This window comes from Miniopterus schreibersii (assembly GCF_964146895.1).
Source record: "Miniopterus schreibersii genome assembly, chromosome: 3".
Lineage (NCBI taxonomy): Eukaryota > Metazoa > Chordata > Mammalia > Chiroptera > Miniopteridae > Miniopterus > Miniopterus schreibersii.
The window spans coordinates 33,345,616-33,358,942 of NC_138103.1; the positions used below are offsets into that span (position 1 = coordinate 33,345,616).

Consider the following 13,327-nt stretch of genomic DNA (forward strand, 5'->3'; position numbering starts at 1 on the left):
ACAGTCCTGGATCTTCACTTGAAACGTCACTGTTGGATTTACTACTCTCTGGTATCACAACGGCCAATTTTTCTTAATTCTGAGCTAATTAAAGTGTTGATTTCTATAACCTAACTTATCCAGCAACCAAGTACCTAGAGAGTGAATTTTGATGGCAAGAACCCCATCTTGTGGCAAAATTTTTAATGACCAAGTCTGGCCACACATGGCATTGGCATTCCCACTCTGAAGATAAATCTGTGTTGAGAAGTTATCGTTTTATCTGCTTCACAGACGGAATTTCTAACCCAGCATTTATCTTGTGTCTGTGGCAGCACCCGAGGATGCAGTAAATCTGCAGAGCACAGTGACTCTGGGAGCCGGTGAGTTATTTTCAAGTGAAAGCTGGTGGTCTGTGTGCAGCTTACCGCAGAAGTATTTTAAGAGAAAAGCAAACACTGACTCTGGGGTAGTTCCTGAAATGTTATCATCTGTTAGGTAGGGTTCAGGTATTCCACTCTCTACAAGATGAACTCCCTTAGCTAAAGCAATCAAAGGACAAAAATTCCCCAAACCCAGACCAAATGACACCCCAATTACCACCACACCTAACAAAGGTACCCCCGCAACACATGCCAACCTGTATTTCATATCATTCATACCTTGCCCCTCTAAAAGGTGGCTTTTAATCAGTATCTTTCCCCTATTTTAAAAGAGAGTAAAACCAGGTTCTAGAAATATAATCTTCTCTATTTCCCTTTAAAAGGAATGTCTTCCTTAATGACTTCTCCCAATGCCCAACCCACATTTCCATTTTGAAAAGTCTTATTGTTAATAAGCTAAAAAGCATAAAGCACTGAGCACAAGTTTAAAAAGACAGTGGGTTAATATTAAAACAGCTTTTTATTTGTTAATGTCACATAAGAAATTTAAGCAAGTTACACTATCTTAAAAAAACACGACTAACGCATTTTAAGAGAAACCCTTCCCTCCCCCCGTCCCCCCCCCCCCGCCCCCGAGAATTAAGAATCTACGTGAAGTAACCATAAAACAAAGTTTTGTGGAATCCTTCATCCAGAGTGCTTACATGATTCGGTTAATATTGCCATCTTACAAAATTTCTCTTTTCTATTAAAAAAAACTGTAGCCATGATTGTTTATTACAAAAAAATTCAGTACAAAATTTCGACATATTGAAAAACACTTCCCCCCCTCACAGCACCGTCATATGTAGCAGAGCATGATCAAGAGCAGATTGCTGATCTGGATGGAGCAATCTTCAGATTACGCCCAGACACAGTGGTTTACTGACCCCCCCTCCTCTCCTCATAAGAACTTAAAAAAATAAAACCACCAAAAAAAAAAAAAACCCACACACATACAAAAAATGTCAAAAAATTTGAGGGAACCTTTCCAAACAGTACAGTTAGTTCAGTGTCAATAATTCACATCTTGCAACAAAGTGTATGGATATGATTTCTTTTACAAAACTTTCAGTGTCAAAAAAGGAAATTAAGGCCATCATTTCGCAGCTTAAAAATTCACATAAAGGAAATATAAAAATATTCTGTGCTTCTGAGAAGGCTCTGCACTGCATGTAGGTAAGGATTACCATACTTCTTTATTTCGAGGAAGACAGTCAGCTTGAAAAGTTCACATAATTGCACAGCTTCTATTGGATGCTCTCGGTGCTCCCTGATGAGGAAAACAGAAGAAGATACTAGTACTAAGAAAGTGGATCATGGTATTTTAAATGAGAGGAACTACAAACCTGTATTGTCTACTTCAGATGGATCCTCATGATTTCTCAGTTACCCTTTTTATCCAGCTCTCAGGACTTCGCCCCCGAAAACTCCAACAAATCCCAGGACAGTGATTCTCAACTCCAGCTACACTAAGGAGCTTTAAAAAAAAATAATTCTGATCTAGGTCCCTATATCAATTAAATGAGAATCTATTTATATAAAATTTTAAAGCTCCTACATTAATTCTAATATGCAACCCAAGTTGAAAACCACTGTTCACTAATCTCCTTTTATAACTTAGGAAAGATTGGTGGACTCCATTCTGAACAACCACATCAGAGACTAGAATATGCTGGCTGGATCCTCAGTGGGTTCATCGTTAAATGTGAGGGTCACCAAAAAACTTTTACTTTTCATCAACTCGAAAGGCCACTGGATTCGCTCTCCACTGTGAAGTCAAACTAGCTGATCTTCCCTTCCATATTCTCTTTTTTAACCTTCCTATCTTTATGTTCTCTGATCACAAAAGCTAAAAACCTCACACATCTTTGTTTTTCTTCTCTCACCCTCAAGTTCATCCACTAAGCCTTAATAGGTCTGCATTTAAATAGTCTCTTGGTGCCCTGGCCAGGTAGCTCAGTTGGTTAGAGCATCCTCATGATACACCAAGGTTGTGGGTTTGATGCCGTCGGGGCACATACAGGAATCAACCAATGAGTGCATGAATACGTGGGAAAACAAATGATGACTCTCATCCCTTCTTTCCCTCTCTCTAAAATCAATAAATTTTTTTTAAAAAGTCCCTTGGTGCCCGGCCGGGCGTGGCTCAGCGGCTGAGCATCGACCTAGGATCCAGGAGATCGGGGTTCGATTCCCGGTCAGAGCACATGCCCGGGTTGCAGGCTGCAGCTGGTCAATGACTCTCTCATCATTGATGTTTCTATCTCTCTCTCTCCCTCTCTTCCTCTCTCTGAAATCAATAAAGATATATTTAAAAAAATAAAAATAAAAAAATAAAAAATAAATAAAAAGTCCCTTGGTGTGTCTGCAATCCCCCTTCTAGAGTCAATCCCTCTGATATTGTTTCAATTTCTCTTCTGCTCCAAAGTGTGCACCAGCTACTTGCCTGGGCATTCCATACTATGTCAATTTAACACCCACCCTCCAGCTCGACTCTCTCTCACACACGCCCCACAGTACAACTGGATGCACACATGTGCTTAAGTCCTGACATACCCCCTATGATCAACTAAAGATCATCACAAATTCTTTGCCACCCCTCCCGTAAGTAGAGTGGAGACTATTTCCCGTCACCTGGAGCTGGCCTTACAACTACTCTCACTGGGAGAAGGTGGCAGAGGGACACCATGCCAGTTCTGGGCCGAGCCTTTAAGAGGTCTAGTGCTCTCTGTTTTCACCCTCCTGGAAGCCAGCTGCCACACTGTAGATCTTGAGATGAACTACCGAACGATGAGAAGCCACATAGAAAGAGACGTGGAGGACATTCCAGCCCTGCCAAGCTCCCAGCTGAATGCAACTGCATGATTAACTTCAGTCTCCATCATGCAGAGCAAAATAATCACCCTGCTGAGCCCAGCCAACCCCAGAATCATAGGAAGTAAGAAATCATTGTTCTATGCCACTGAGTTTTGGGGTGGTTTGTTAGTGTAACAACAAATAATTCAAACACCCTCATAACACCATGGGCTGCTCCTCGTACCCAAACAATTGCCCATCCTTTAAAATAATGGACGAGCATATTTCCCAGAGATTTCCACTACTCCAGCGGCCCAGAGAGCGCTCTCCAGTGTCTGACCTACTATGGCTCACACTCTGAGCCACTGGCCTGGCACCTTCAGATATCTGACATTGTTACTTTACTTCAGTCATTAGAACACTTCTCATTAAGGGCAGGAAATGGATCCTGTGCTTGTTTCTTAGTGAAGTCAAGTCTAAAGTATCTGTTCTTACATATTCCCTGAAATGTATGAAGTATCCAAGCCAAAAATTCATTCTACCTCATAACCCACCTTGCATGGTTCTCAACCATGGGTACTAAACACATAAGACAATGTTCATTTAGAGTAGGATTGGGACTGATAAAGCAAAACGAACAGACTTATAAACCTGGAGACAAAGTCTTATAAGGATAGCAGTTTTGATAAATGATTAGACTTAAACAGCTTACAAATATAAACTGAAGGCTTGTTAGTTATTAATAATTCCAACTTAATTAATTAAAATAAAATTTGGAGTTTCTTTACTTTAAGGACTCTCAAAAGCCCAAGCATCAGCTAAAATCTATCTTGCAATTAGATGATTAGGAACTTAACAGAGTAACAATTTTGTTTCCTACCAAAGTTGAATGTTGCTCTTTGTTATTTTTTTAAGTTTACATGCAGATGCTTACTCTAATTTAGTGATGTAAACTTCTCAATCTCAGGACCCTTAAGTAAGTAATTTTGAGCATGTTTTCTAATTACATATACTCACTTATATGTGTTATACCATGTCCTACAATAACATATTCGGTACATTAAAAAACAAAACAAAACTGAAATTGGAAATGAGAAAATGCTTTAAAAAGGCGTGCCAATGTTTTCTTGCAGCACCTTACCATACTACCTTAAATATCTCCTTGGGAAAAACACACCCCACTCACAGAACCCCAGGCTGGCTGATCAGTCAAGGCAAAACCCAAACTCGACCTGGGTTTGGTTTTCATGTAATTCTTGATGATGAAATTTAACACAAATATACTGAACGTACCTGCTGGTGGAAAAGCTCCTCCTCGACAGCAACTTCAGCTGCTTCTTCCTCCTCCTCTTCCACTTCGGGGAGGGTTGTTTTAAAGACCGTGCTTCTCTGAGCAACCTCCTAAGAACAGGAGCAGTTTGATTTTAAGTTAAAACCACACTTAGGGGAGGGGAGTCTTTTCTTTGCTTAAGTTTAAGAAACAGAATTCCTACATTAGGGACTTTCTTTTAAGTAGTTCATCCTGAACAGGAATTTTTGCATAATTAACAGCGGTTCTTAGATCTTCAGTCCTTCCTGCAGGGGAGTAGGTGTCCAATTTGAAATGCCTGCTGAGAGGTTTCCACTGCTTTTTATCCCGTTCTGTTACTAAGAATTCTGCAAATGATTTGGCACACTAAATTCTTCTAGCACTCCATGTGACTGAAAGTAAAGCTCTCGCTTGGCTCCCAGCAAAGAGAAGGTGCTATACAAATGCTGAATAAAATGAAGATGGAGCCATGGCTGGTGTGGCTCAGTTGGCTGGGTGTCATCCCACACACCCAAAAGTTGCCAGTTCGATTCCTGGTGAGGGGACGGCCCAGGTTGCAGGCTCAATCCCCAGTAGGGGGCATGCAGGAGGCAGCCAACAGATGTTTCGCTCTCGTATCAATATTTCTCTCTCCCTCTCTCTCTAAAAACCAATTTTAAAAATCCTTTCTTAAAAAAAAGAAGTTGGAGGCCAGCCGTTGTGATCTCACGGACCATGGTAGCAACAGGCCCTCTTACGAGTGAGAAGGACAAGTTCCTTTCATTCCTTCAGCAACTGGCTCCTTTCAAATGAAATGGAATCAAGACCAAAGAGCAATGTTTACTAATAACACACTAGTGAAGTTCCAACATATTCCACACATAAAACAGACCTCCTGTCACTCACTAGTGGTAGGACGGGAAATAACCATTATTTCCATTTTCTACCAAGAGGCTCTCAAATATAGACAACTTTCCCAAATGCAGCAGTGTTTCTGTTTAAGCTCAAGGCCAACCTGATGAGCAGCAGCAGGTGAGTGTCCTAGAGTGCTACAGAGCATCTAATTTCACTCTGTACATGTCCTAAGGTCAGTCAAGAAAGAAAACTCCTTTACAGGAAGAGGGAGGCGCTAACGTAATGTCAGTGAATGCTTATCTGAAATTTCACACAGACCAGCTAGTTTAAAATGGCAGTGGAAGAAAACCAAAAGTGTCATAAGAATGAGACAACTTTAAATATGTCCAAGGATACACTGTGAGTGAAGTAAGGCAGGACAGTAGTATTTTGTGGGAATTTTGCAATGCCAGGTAAGATGGACCATTTTGAGTCTCCCCATTAGTTGGAAACTTCAATTCTGTGAGATCGGTCTATGTCTACACATACAAATAGCCATTACACAAGTACCTGCCTGCTTTAGCAAAATTAGCACTAATAAAGCAGCACGTGAGTCATTAGATTACAATTCTTTGAACTAAGATACTGATTGGGAGATGGTGGCATACAAAACAGAAAAGATTCTCAAAAAGCTTTCAAAGTGCCTAGCTTTCCTCAATTCATCTTAAAGTAAAAGGAAAAACTTCAAAATCTGTTACAGATTCCTCACATTCTAGCTTCAGGCAGCCTGTGCCAATTTAGACGTCCCATATGGAAACATTGGCTCTTAAAGCTCATGATGTAACAGGACTACTGGCTTCAAACTAGAGGCCAAATGGGAAACTTAGAAAACAGCAACTTGCCCCAACTCCATTAATAATGAATTCAACATAACTACTTTTCATGTAAACCTGCAGTTAAGCACTTTTCATTTGACAACATTTAAAAGCCAATTACTCTAATACAGAAAGCCTGTATGGAAAATGAATGAGCTAACTACTGTCTAAAAATTTAGACAGAAAAATAATAGAACAAATTTAGAACAAACCGTTGTTAGGTTTAGGCCCAGGAAATTGTTATTACCCAAGGTGCTAATAGATAAATGTCTTTACCACTCAGCAAGATACCCAAACCTGTAAGTGTCCTGAAAGGCACACACAAATGGTCTCTATATAAGATGCATTGTGAGTCTACCCGGTAAGGCCTTGGGCACATCAAGGCAACCCATCCGTTCAGCGGCGCACCAGGCCACCTAGAACCTGCTAACGTGCTCACCTATTCACACCTCTGTGATCCATAAGGGCATGTTGGTGGCCTGAAATCACCACGGTGGGAGTAGATATACCACAGAAATCAGCAAATGCTACAACTCAGGGCATTTTTTTGTTCATGGAGGAGCCAATTGTTAAACTATGATATCTCTGTATACCTAAATAATCATTTGCATATACAAGTTTCAGTTATGCCTATACTCTGCAAGGTATAGAGAGACTGCTTTACTTTATATTTCCCTCATAAAAAACACACTTTTATTTATCATGTCTTTATTTTTTAATTAGGTCTACAATTTTTCTTTTTTTAATGTTTTTATTTATTTGAGAGAGAGAGAGAGGAAGAGGGAGAGAGAGAAGGCAACATCAATGATGAGAGAGAGTCATTGACCAGCTGCCTCCTGTACACCCCCTGCTGAGGGTCAAGTCCACAACCCGGGCATGTGCTCTGACAGGGAATCAAACCAGTGACCTCTTGGTTCATGGGTCAGTGCTTAACCACTGAACCACACCAGCCAGGCTTTATCATGTTTTTAATCATCTAACATCCCCTCCCTCATTTCTCAGTAAGAGCCCCAGCTCTACTTGGATACCCATCTCTCCCATGGAGATGTGACGCATGTGTCACAAGGAGCTGAGTGTGACTTAGCTGTGCAACAGGGAAGCAGGCTCGAGTTCTAACTGTCCTCCTGACTCCAGAGCTGGTTTAGAGGTGGGCATGTGACCCAAGCAGGCACATTAAGACTAAAGCCCAGGACAGAGACCTCACAGGGCAGACACTCCCACACAAAGCCAGCCTGATAGCCAGCAGTGATCCTTACTCCACCGGGGAGACAACTGAGGAAGCAGACAACAGAAGGATCCTTGGGAACACTGAGTGAGCCAATGGGTAAAGTCTACTATTTCTAGAGTTTTGGTTTTGTGAACCCACATATTCCCATTATTTTAAAGCTAGATTAATTGGGTTTTCTGACATTTTCAATGACCGGACAAGATGAAAATATACATAGAAAATGAAACTGACTTGAGCCAATTACCTTCAACCTTACAAAAAAGTGATCTTTATGGTGCTAATTACAGATTGTTGCAAATATGGTCTGGAACCTACTAATAAACATAGTTTTATAGATTTAATAAATAGGTGCCCAAAGTACTCGTCTGATGACCACAGAAATCACTTAATAGAGCCCAGGAAGCAGGAAGCAAGAGTTTGTTCACAGAACAGATAAGCCAACCATCTGAGAATCAGTGTTCTAATTATGAAGGGAAACCGGAGCTTCAGTTAGCTTTATGGAAACGTCACCGATGATACTACCCTGAGATACATCCCATGTTATGGTATCTACTTTGTTCATGTCATTGCATCTATTGTGTGGGTTTCTGAACCTGCTGCATCCTGAATATCCTCCTATTAAGATGACGTCTAACCTGGAACACATTTTCAGAGAATGCTATGGATGGCGACCAGATTCCACAGCTCACAAAAGCCTATTTCATCTGCCTTATAATAGCGCTTTCAATCTGAGCCAATCACCGCTTATATGATATTCTGAAAGAGATGTGCGCTCTGCCAATTTCAGTTATTGGGGAAACTACCAGCACAGGAGCTACAATAATTCTAGCACGTACATGGCAGCACCTGCGACAGCTGGGAAGGATTCCAAAGTGCTGAAAGGCAGCGAGCAGGGGTTTCCGTGCAGAGGACGGGAGGAAGACCTGGCACCTTGAAGCCTGTGAATTACTGAGGGCACTTGTAAACTCTTCTGCCCTGAGGACTCAGCAAGTATTCAGAGGTGAATTCTCCAGATGCACCCAAAAATCTCACATAACTATACTGAGGTGTACAGAGAAAAAGAGACACTGCTTCACTCACAGCCTCAGCCTGAAACAAGGGGCCTCTTCAGTTCTCAGTGGATTCCTGGCATAGAGCTGTCTGATCATCAGCACGTTTACAGTGAGAGAGGAGGGGAGGAGGGCCAGGCACAGGGCTTCTCATGCAAATCTCCCAGGCGCCATAATGAGTGCTGTTAATTACTTTATTTCTCTGAACTTAAGTGAAGGTCCACATTTGATTTATATAAAAACTTACCCAGTAAGTTCTTGCCGAATGCCTATCATGTGCCAGGCACACAGCCAGGAAAAGTCAGAATAGGTCCTTGCCCTCAATGTATCCACTACTCTAGTAAGAGGGGCTCACCTGGCCAGGACTGCGCAGGTACAAGGCCTGCACCTGGCCTCCAGGGGAGAGGAGCCCCTCAGGGAACACTGCGATTTGACCTGAGACCTCCTTCCTCCAGACACTTTCATCTCTCAGTGTGTGTGTAAGGCAGGGTACCAGGCAACTTTACTTGACAGCTCTGGATGGGGAAGGTGCTTTGACAAGAATTCTAGGACTGACATGTTGAAAACATACACATCAAGCAGATCTCCAAACTCCACAGTCTTCAAGTTCAGTTTCACACACACTCTGAGAGCCAGTGACGAGGTTAATAACATAAGCATTCACTAGAGGCCAGATATTGTTTCCAGCACCTCCCAAGGATAGTCTCATTTGTATTACTCTCATTAAATTAATGTCGTCTCATTTATAGTGTCTTATCTCCATTTTACAGAAAACTAAGAGAGGTGAAGGAAGCTGCCCAAAGTGTGCCATGGAGACAGACCCTCGACCCAGACTGACTCTGGAGCCTGTGCTATCACCAGTGCTCTATGACACTCACACTTCATCCCCAAATCTGAAGTTAGCTTCTCCTTGAATTACGCAGCAGTCTTAGTCTGATTTAAGCAATCAGTCACTTTTCAATTTGATTTTTGCAAAGAAATCACACTTGTATGATCAACATTCAGCTGAAACTGACATCACTGTGGTACTGATAAAAGGGCCATACCTCTCCCTGAGAATTTTTCAGTATAACCTTCACGTCTTCGCCAGTGCCCCAGGAGTTCTGGTTCTTCCAGATGAGGTCAGTGGGAGGACTGGCTGTGACACCAGCATTTGCAGCCCATATCTGGAAATAAAAAAGGACATTGTTCTACTCAGAACCCAGCTATCCATGTCCCAATGACAGCAACATGATGAGCACTGAATACCCTGTGGGGCTGATTCTACATCTCCGAGCTGTGCCTGAGCTTCAGACCTGCTACACTAACTCGCTGTGTTAAGGAGGACCCACAGAGCTTATCTAGGCTGCAGCTTCCTCATCTGATAAGTGAAAATGATGACATAGGACTCTGAAGTAAAGCTGCCTACATTCACACCCTAGCTCCTCTACATGTCAGGCAACCTTGAGAAAGTTACCTTACTTTTGTCATCCATAAAATGGAACAGAAACGGTACCTCTAATATGTGAGGTTTTCATCAAGAACAAGTGATTGCCCACACAGAGTGGCTGGCTCTCTCAGTGAGCATGAGCTCTCATTGTTAGCATTCTATCAGTCCTATGGGTTTTTGGGCCATCCTTCACATTAAGGGATGACCCCCTCCAACAGTACCTATTCTCCAGCTGCTTAGACCAGGAACTGAGGAGATAACTTCTCTCAAAGCTTCTGAGCTCTCATTGTTAGCATTCTATCAGTCCTATGGGTTTTATGGGCCATCCTTCATGTTAAGGGATGACCCCCTCCCACAGTACCTATTCTCCAGCTGCCTAGAGCAGGAACTGAGGAGATAACTTCTCTCAAACCTTCTGCAGCAGACGGCCCATCAAGAATACTCATGGAAATTTATATGTCTCCAACCAGGAACAGTGTCACAATACCACAGAGTACATGACACTGAACTTGGAAAAGAATACATGAGATAAACAAATCACTCATTATTTGATGGATAATATGACTGCTATTGAAATAGGAAAAATAAAGAAAATAATTATATTTTCCTTCTCATCAGCATGGAAATTCTGCCATATTTTTAATGTATTTATTGGCAGAAGAGTACGGGTAAAGTGCAGAAAACTTTTAGAGTAGAAAAGGTAGGTTTGAATCCTGGGCAACTCACTACACCTCTGTGAACCTCAATGTCCTCAACTGTAGGGATACGACTGCTAGTCCTGATCTTTCTGAAAGATCACATGAAAACAGAGAAGTTCTCTGCTGCAAAAATTGTTTTACAATATAAACAGCTATCTGATGGCAAAAGGAGACTGGAGATGGCACAGGCAGGTATACTTTTAAATGGGGGGAAAAAAATCTATGAATTACTGACTAGGAGAGCCCTTCCTCTTTAGATGCTCACCTGAAGCTTCCAGATGTCCCATCAGCATTATCAATGGAAAGGGCCAGGGGACACTTATTGGAAGAAAACTAAAAAAAGGACCTGGATCTGGGCCGACTCTGAGATTATGTGGAACAACAGTGTTTTCCTAATTGCAAGCAATACTTTTCACTAGTCCACGTGGGATCACATAGTTGGTTTAGTGTTAATAAGTAATCTTACTGGGTAATTTAACCTCAAATTCATGTCCTAGAGCCGAGCTATTCAACATGGCAGCCATATGTGGCTGTGAACACTTGAAATGTGGCTGGTCCAGACTGAGATATGCCATAAGGACATTGGTAAGTTGACAGACTCAGTTAAAAAAAAAGTAAAATATCTGACATAATTTTTATATTGACCACATGTTGAAATGATAATATTTTGGATATAGTGGGTTAATTAAAATGTAGTGCTAAAGTTAATTTCAATCTTTCTTTACTTTTTTTAATGTGGCTACAAGAAAATTCAAAATTACCTATGTAGTTCTCTTATTTCTGTTCTAGAGTTTAAATCTCATCTTTGTTTTTGCCTTGTACAATTTTATAGAACAACCACTTATCACTACCACGTTCCAAAGAACTTCTTCACACATTTAATGCTACCAACTAGAGAAAAAACGTACTAAGTATTTTATATGGCAACTGAGCTCTTCACTAGCCCTATAGAATATATATCTATTTAGTCCCTGTGAAACTATATGCAATTGGAAAAATGTGATGATTGGCATAATGGATTCACATTACTTTAAAGAGATACATAGCACTCAAATCTGAATCTTCTGCATTAAAATGTTAGATACTTTCCACTACATTATGCAGCTTCCACAAGACATATAATAAGACTGAGCAATTTCCTCTCACTATAGTAATTACTAAGGAGAAGAAAGGATATTTGTTCCCATTTTCACCCATTATTATAAAATTAGCATCTGATATTTTCACAATGTGGCATCAAACTCTACAAATACACTTTTTAAAAGAGAAGTCCTAACCTCTTGAACCTTTGACCATAGACACTAAATAAGGTTTATGTTAAAATTTAAAACATGTTCAATATTTTTTTAAAAGAATTGATCAAAAGGGTCATCTCTACATTCTTTAGGGATGAAATAGTGACTTCCTAAAGATCTCTATCAAAGTTAGCATGTGTTAATGCTTGCCAAATCTACCTACTAAGAAAGAGCAAAGGAGCCTTGTGGTTGATCAGTGGACCATACTTCTCCAAAAAGTGAGCAAATGATATTTAGTAACTAGTGAAGATGCCATGTTTCAGAACACAGCAACAGAGAACCACTTAGAACTCAGAATCAGAATGGCACAGGGCCCATCTTTCTAAATCTAGAAGAGTCGATACTATGTAAAAACCACATGTAACTCTTGCTAAAATACTATGTTTAAAGGAAAGACACTTTCCAATAGTGCCTATCACCTAATGACTTCTATTGAGAATGTAAGCAGGTCCCTATCCCAACACTAGAGATGATGACTAAGGGTGAGTAGGGCCCGGACACCAAAACACTATCCAGATTCTGATGCTCATCCGAGACTAACAGCTGTGACTTTAAGGCAGACTCTAGCATTAGTAGATTATCTTCCTAAGTGTTCTTTATGCCAAGCAGTATCTTCTGAATTACCTTGGGCTACAATTATCAGTCAAGAGACAGCTGTTTTATATCTACTAGTATAGACAAAATAAAAAGATTTCATAGGTCAATTCTTTTACTTTTAATAGACAATTGCCACTCTCAATAACACAGAACTTTTTAAATCTTTAATAGAATGTATGATTTGCTACTAATGTCAAAGACGTTTTAATGCCCATTTCTAAAATGCTTCTCTAAGCCAAAATTTTCCTTGAATTATTTTAACTGTTAAGACAATGAAGTTAAATGATGACTAAATGCACTTACTGTAACAGTCTGACCCGCCTTCAGCACATATCTTGAGGTATATTTGTAACTGACTGATGTGTCTCCAATTTTCCTGATCATCTCCCAGCCTCCCATTGGTTGATCCTAATCACAGAACAAAAAAAATAAGGTCACTTCAAATACACAGAGTTACGGAGTAATCAAACAAATTAGTCCATAGGCAGTTAATCTAGCTTTATGGCCGACTTCCCATGATTCATATTTTCCTATTATATAAAGAAAATATAGCACCCTGGTTGATGTGGCTCAGTTGGTCAGGGCATTGTCTCGTACATGGAAAGGTGACAGGTTCGATTACTGGTCAGGGCGCATTACCCAGGTTGTGGGTTGGATCCCTGGTCGGGGCACGTTCAGGAGGCAACCGATCAATGTTTCTCTCACATCAATGTCTGTCTGTCTGTCTGTCTCTCTCTCTCCTGCCACTCCCCCGCCCCTTCTACTCTCTAAAATTAAAAAAGAAAAAAGAAAATATGGCTTCATCATTCAGCAAAACAGTGACTTTGACAATGC

General features: G+C 40.8%; 1 protein-coding gene across 1 annotated transcript in view; it reads right to left on the minus strand.

Annotated features, from left to right (window-relative positions):
- Positions 1–865: 865 nt before the first annotated feature.
- LMNB1 (lamin B1) overlaps positions 866–13,327 on the minus strand; it is a 45,854-nt gene continuing 33,392 nt past the window's right edge. Inside the window, exons 8-11 of the mRNA XM_081133165.1 lie at positions 12,797–12,901; positions 9,521–9,640; positions 4,494–4,601; positions 866–1,674 (exon numbers count right to left, since the gene is read on the minus strand). Coding sequence (XP_080989291.1) covers positions 1,633–1,674; positions 4,494–4,601; positions 9,521–9,640; positions 12,797–12,901 — 375 coding nt within the window. The 3' untranslated portion in view covers positions 866–1,632. The remainder of the gene's footprint in view (positions 1,675–4,493; positions 4,602–9,520; positions 9,641–12,796; positions 12,902–13,327) is intronic.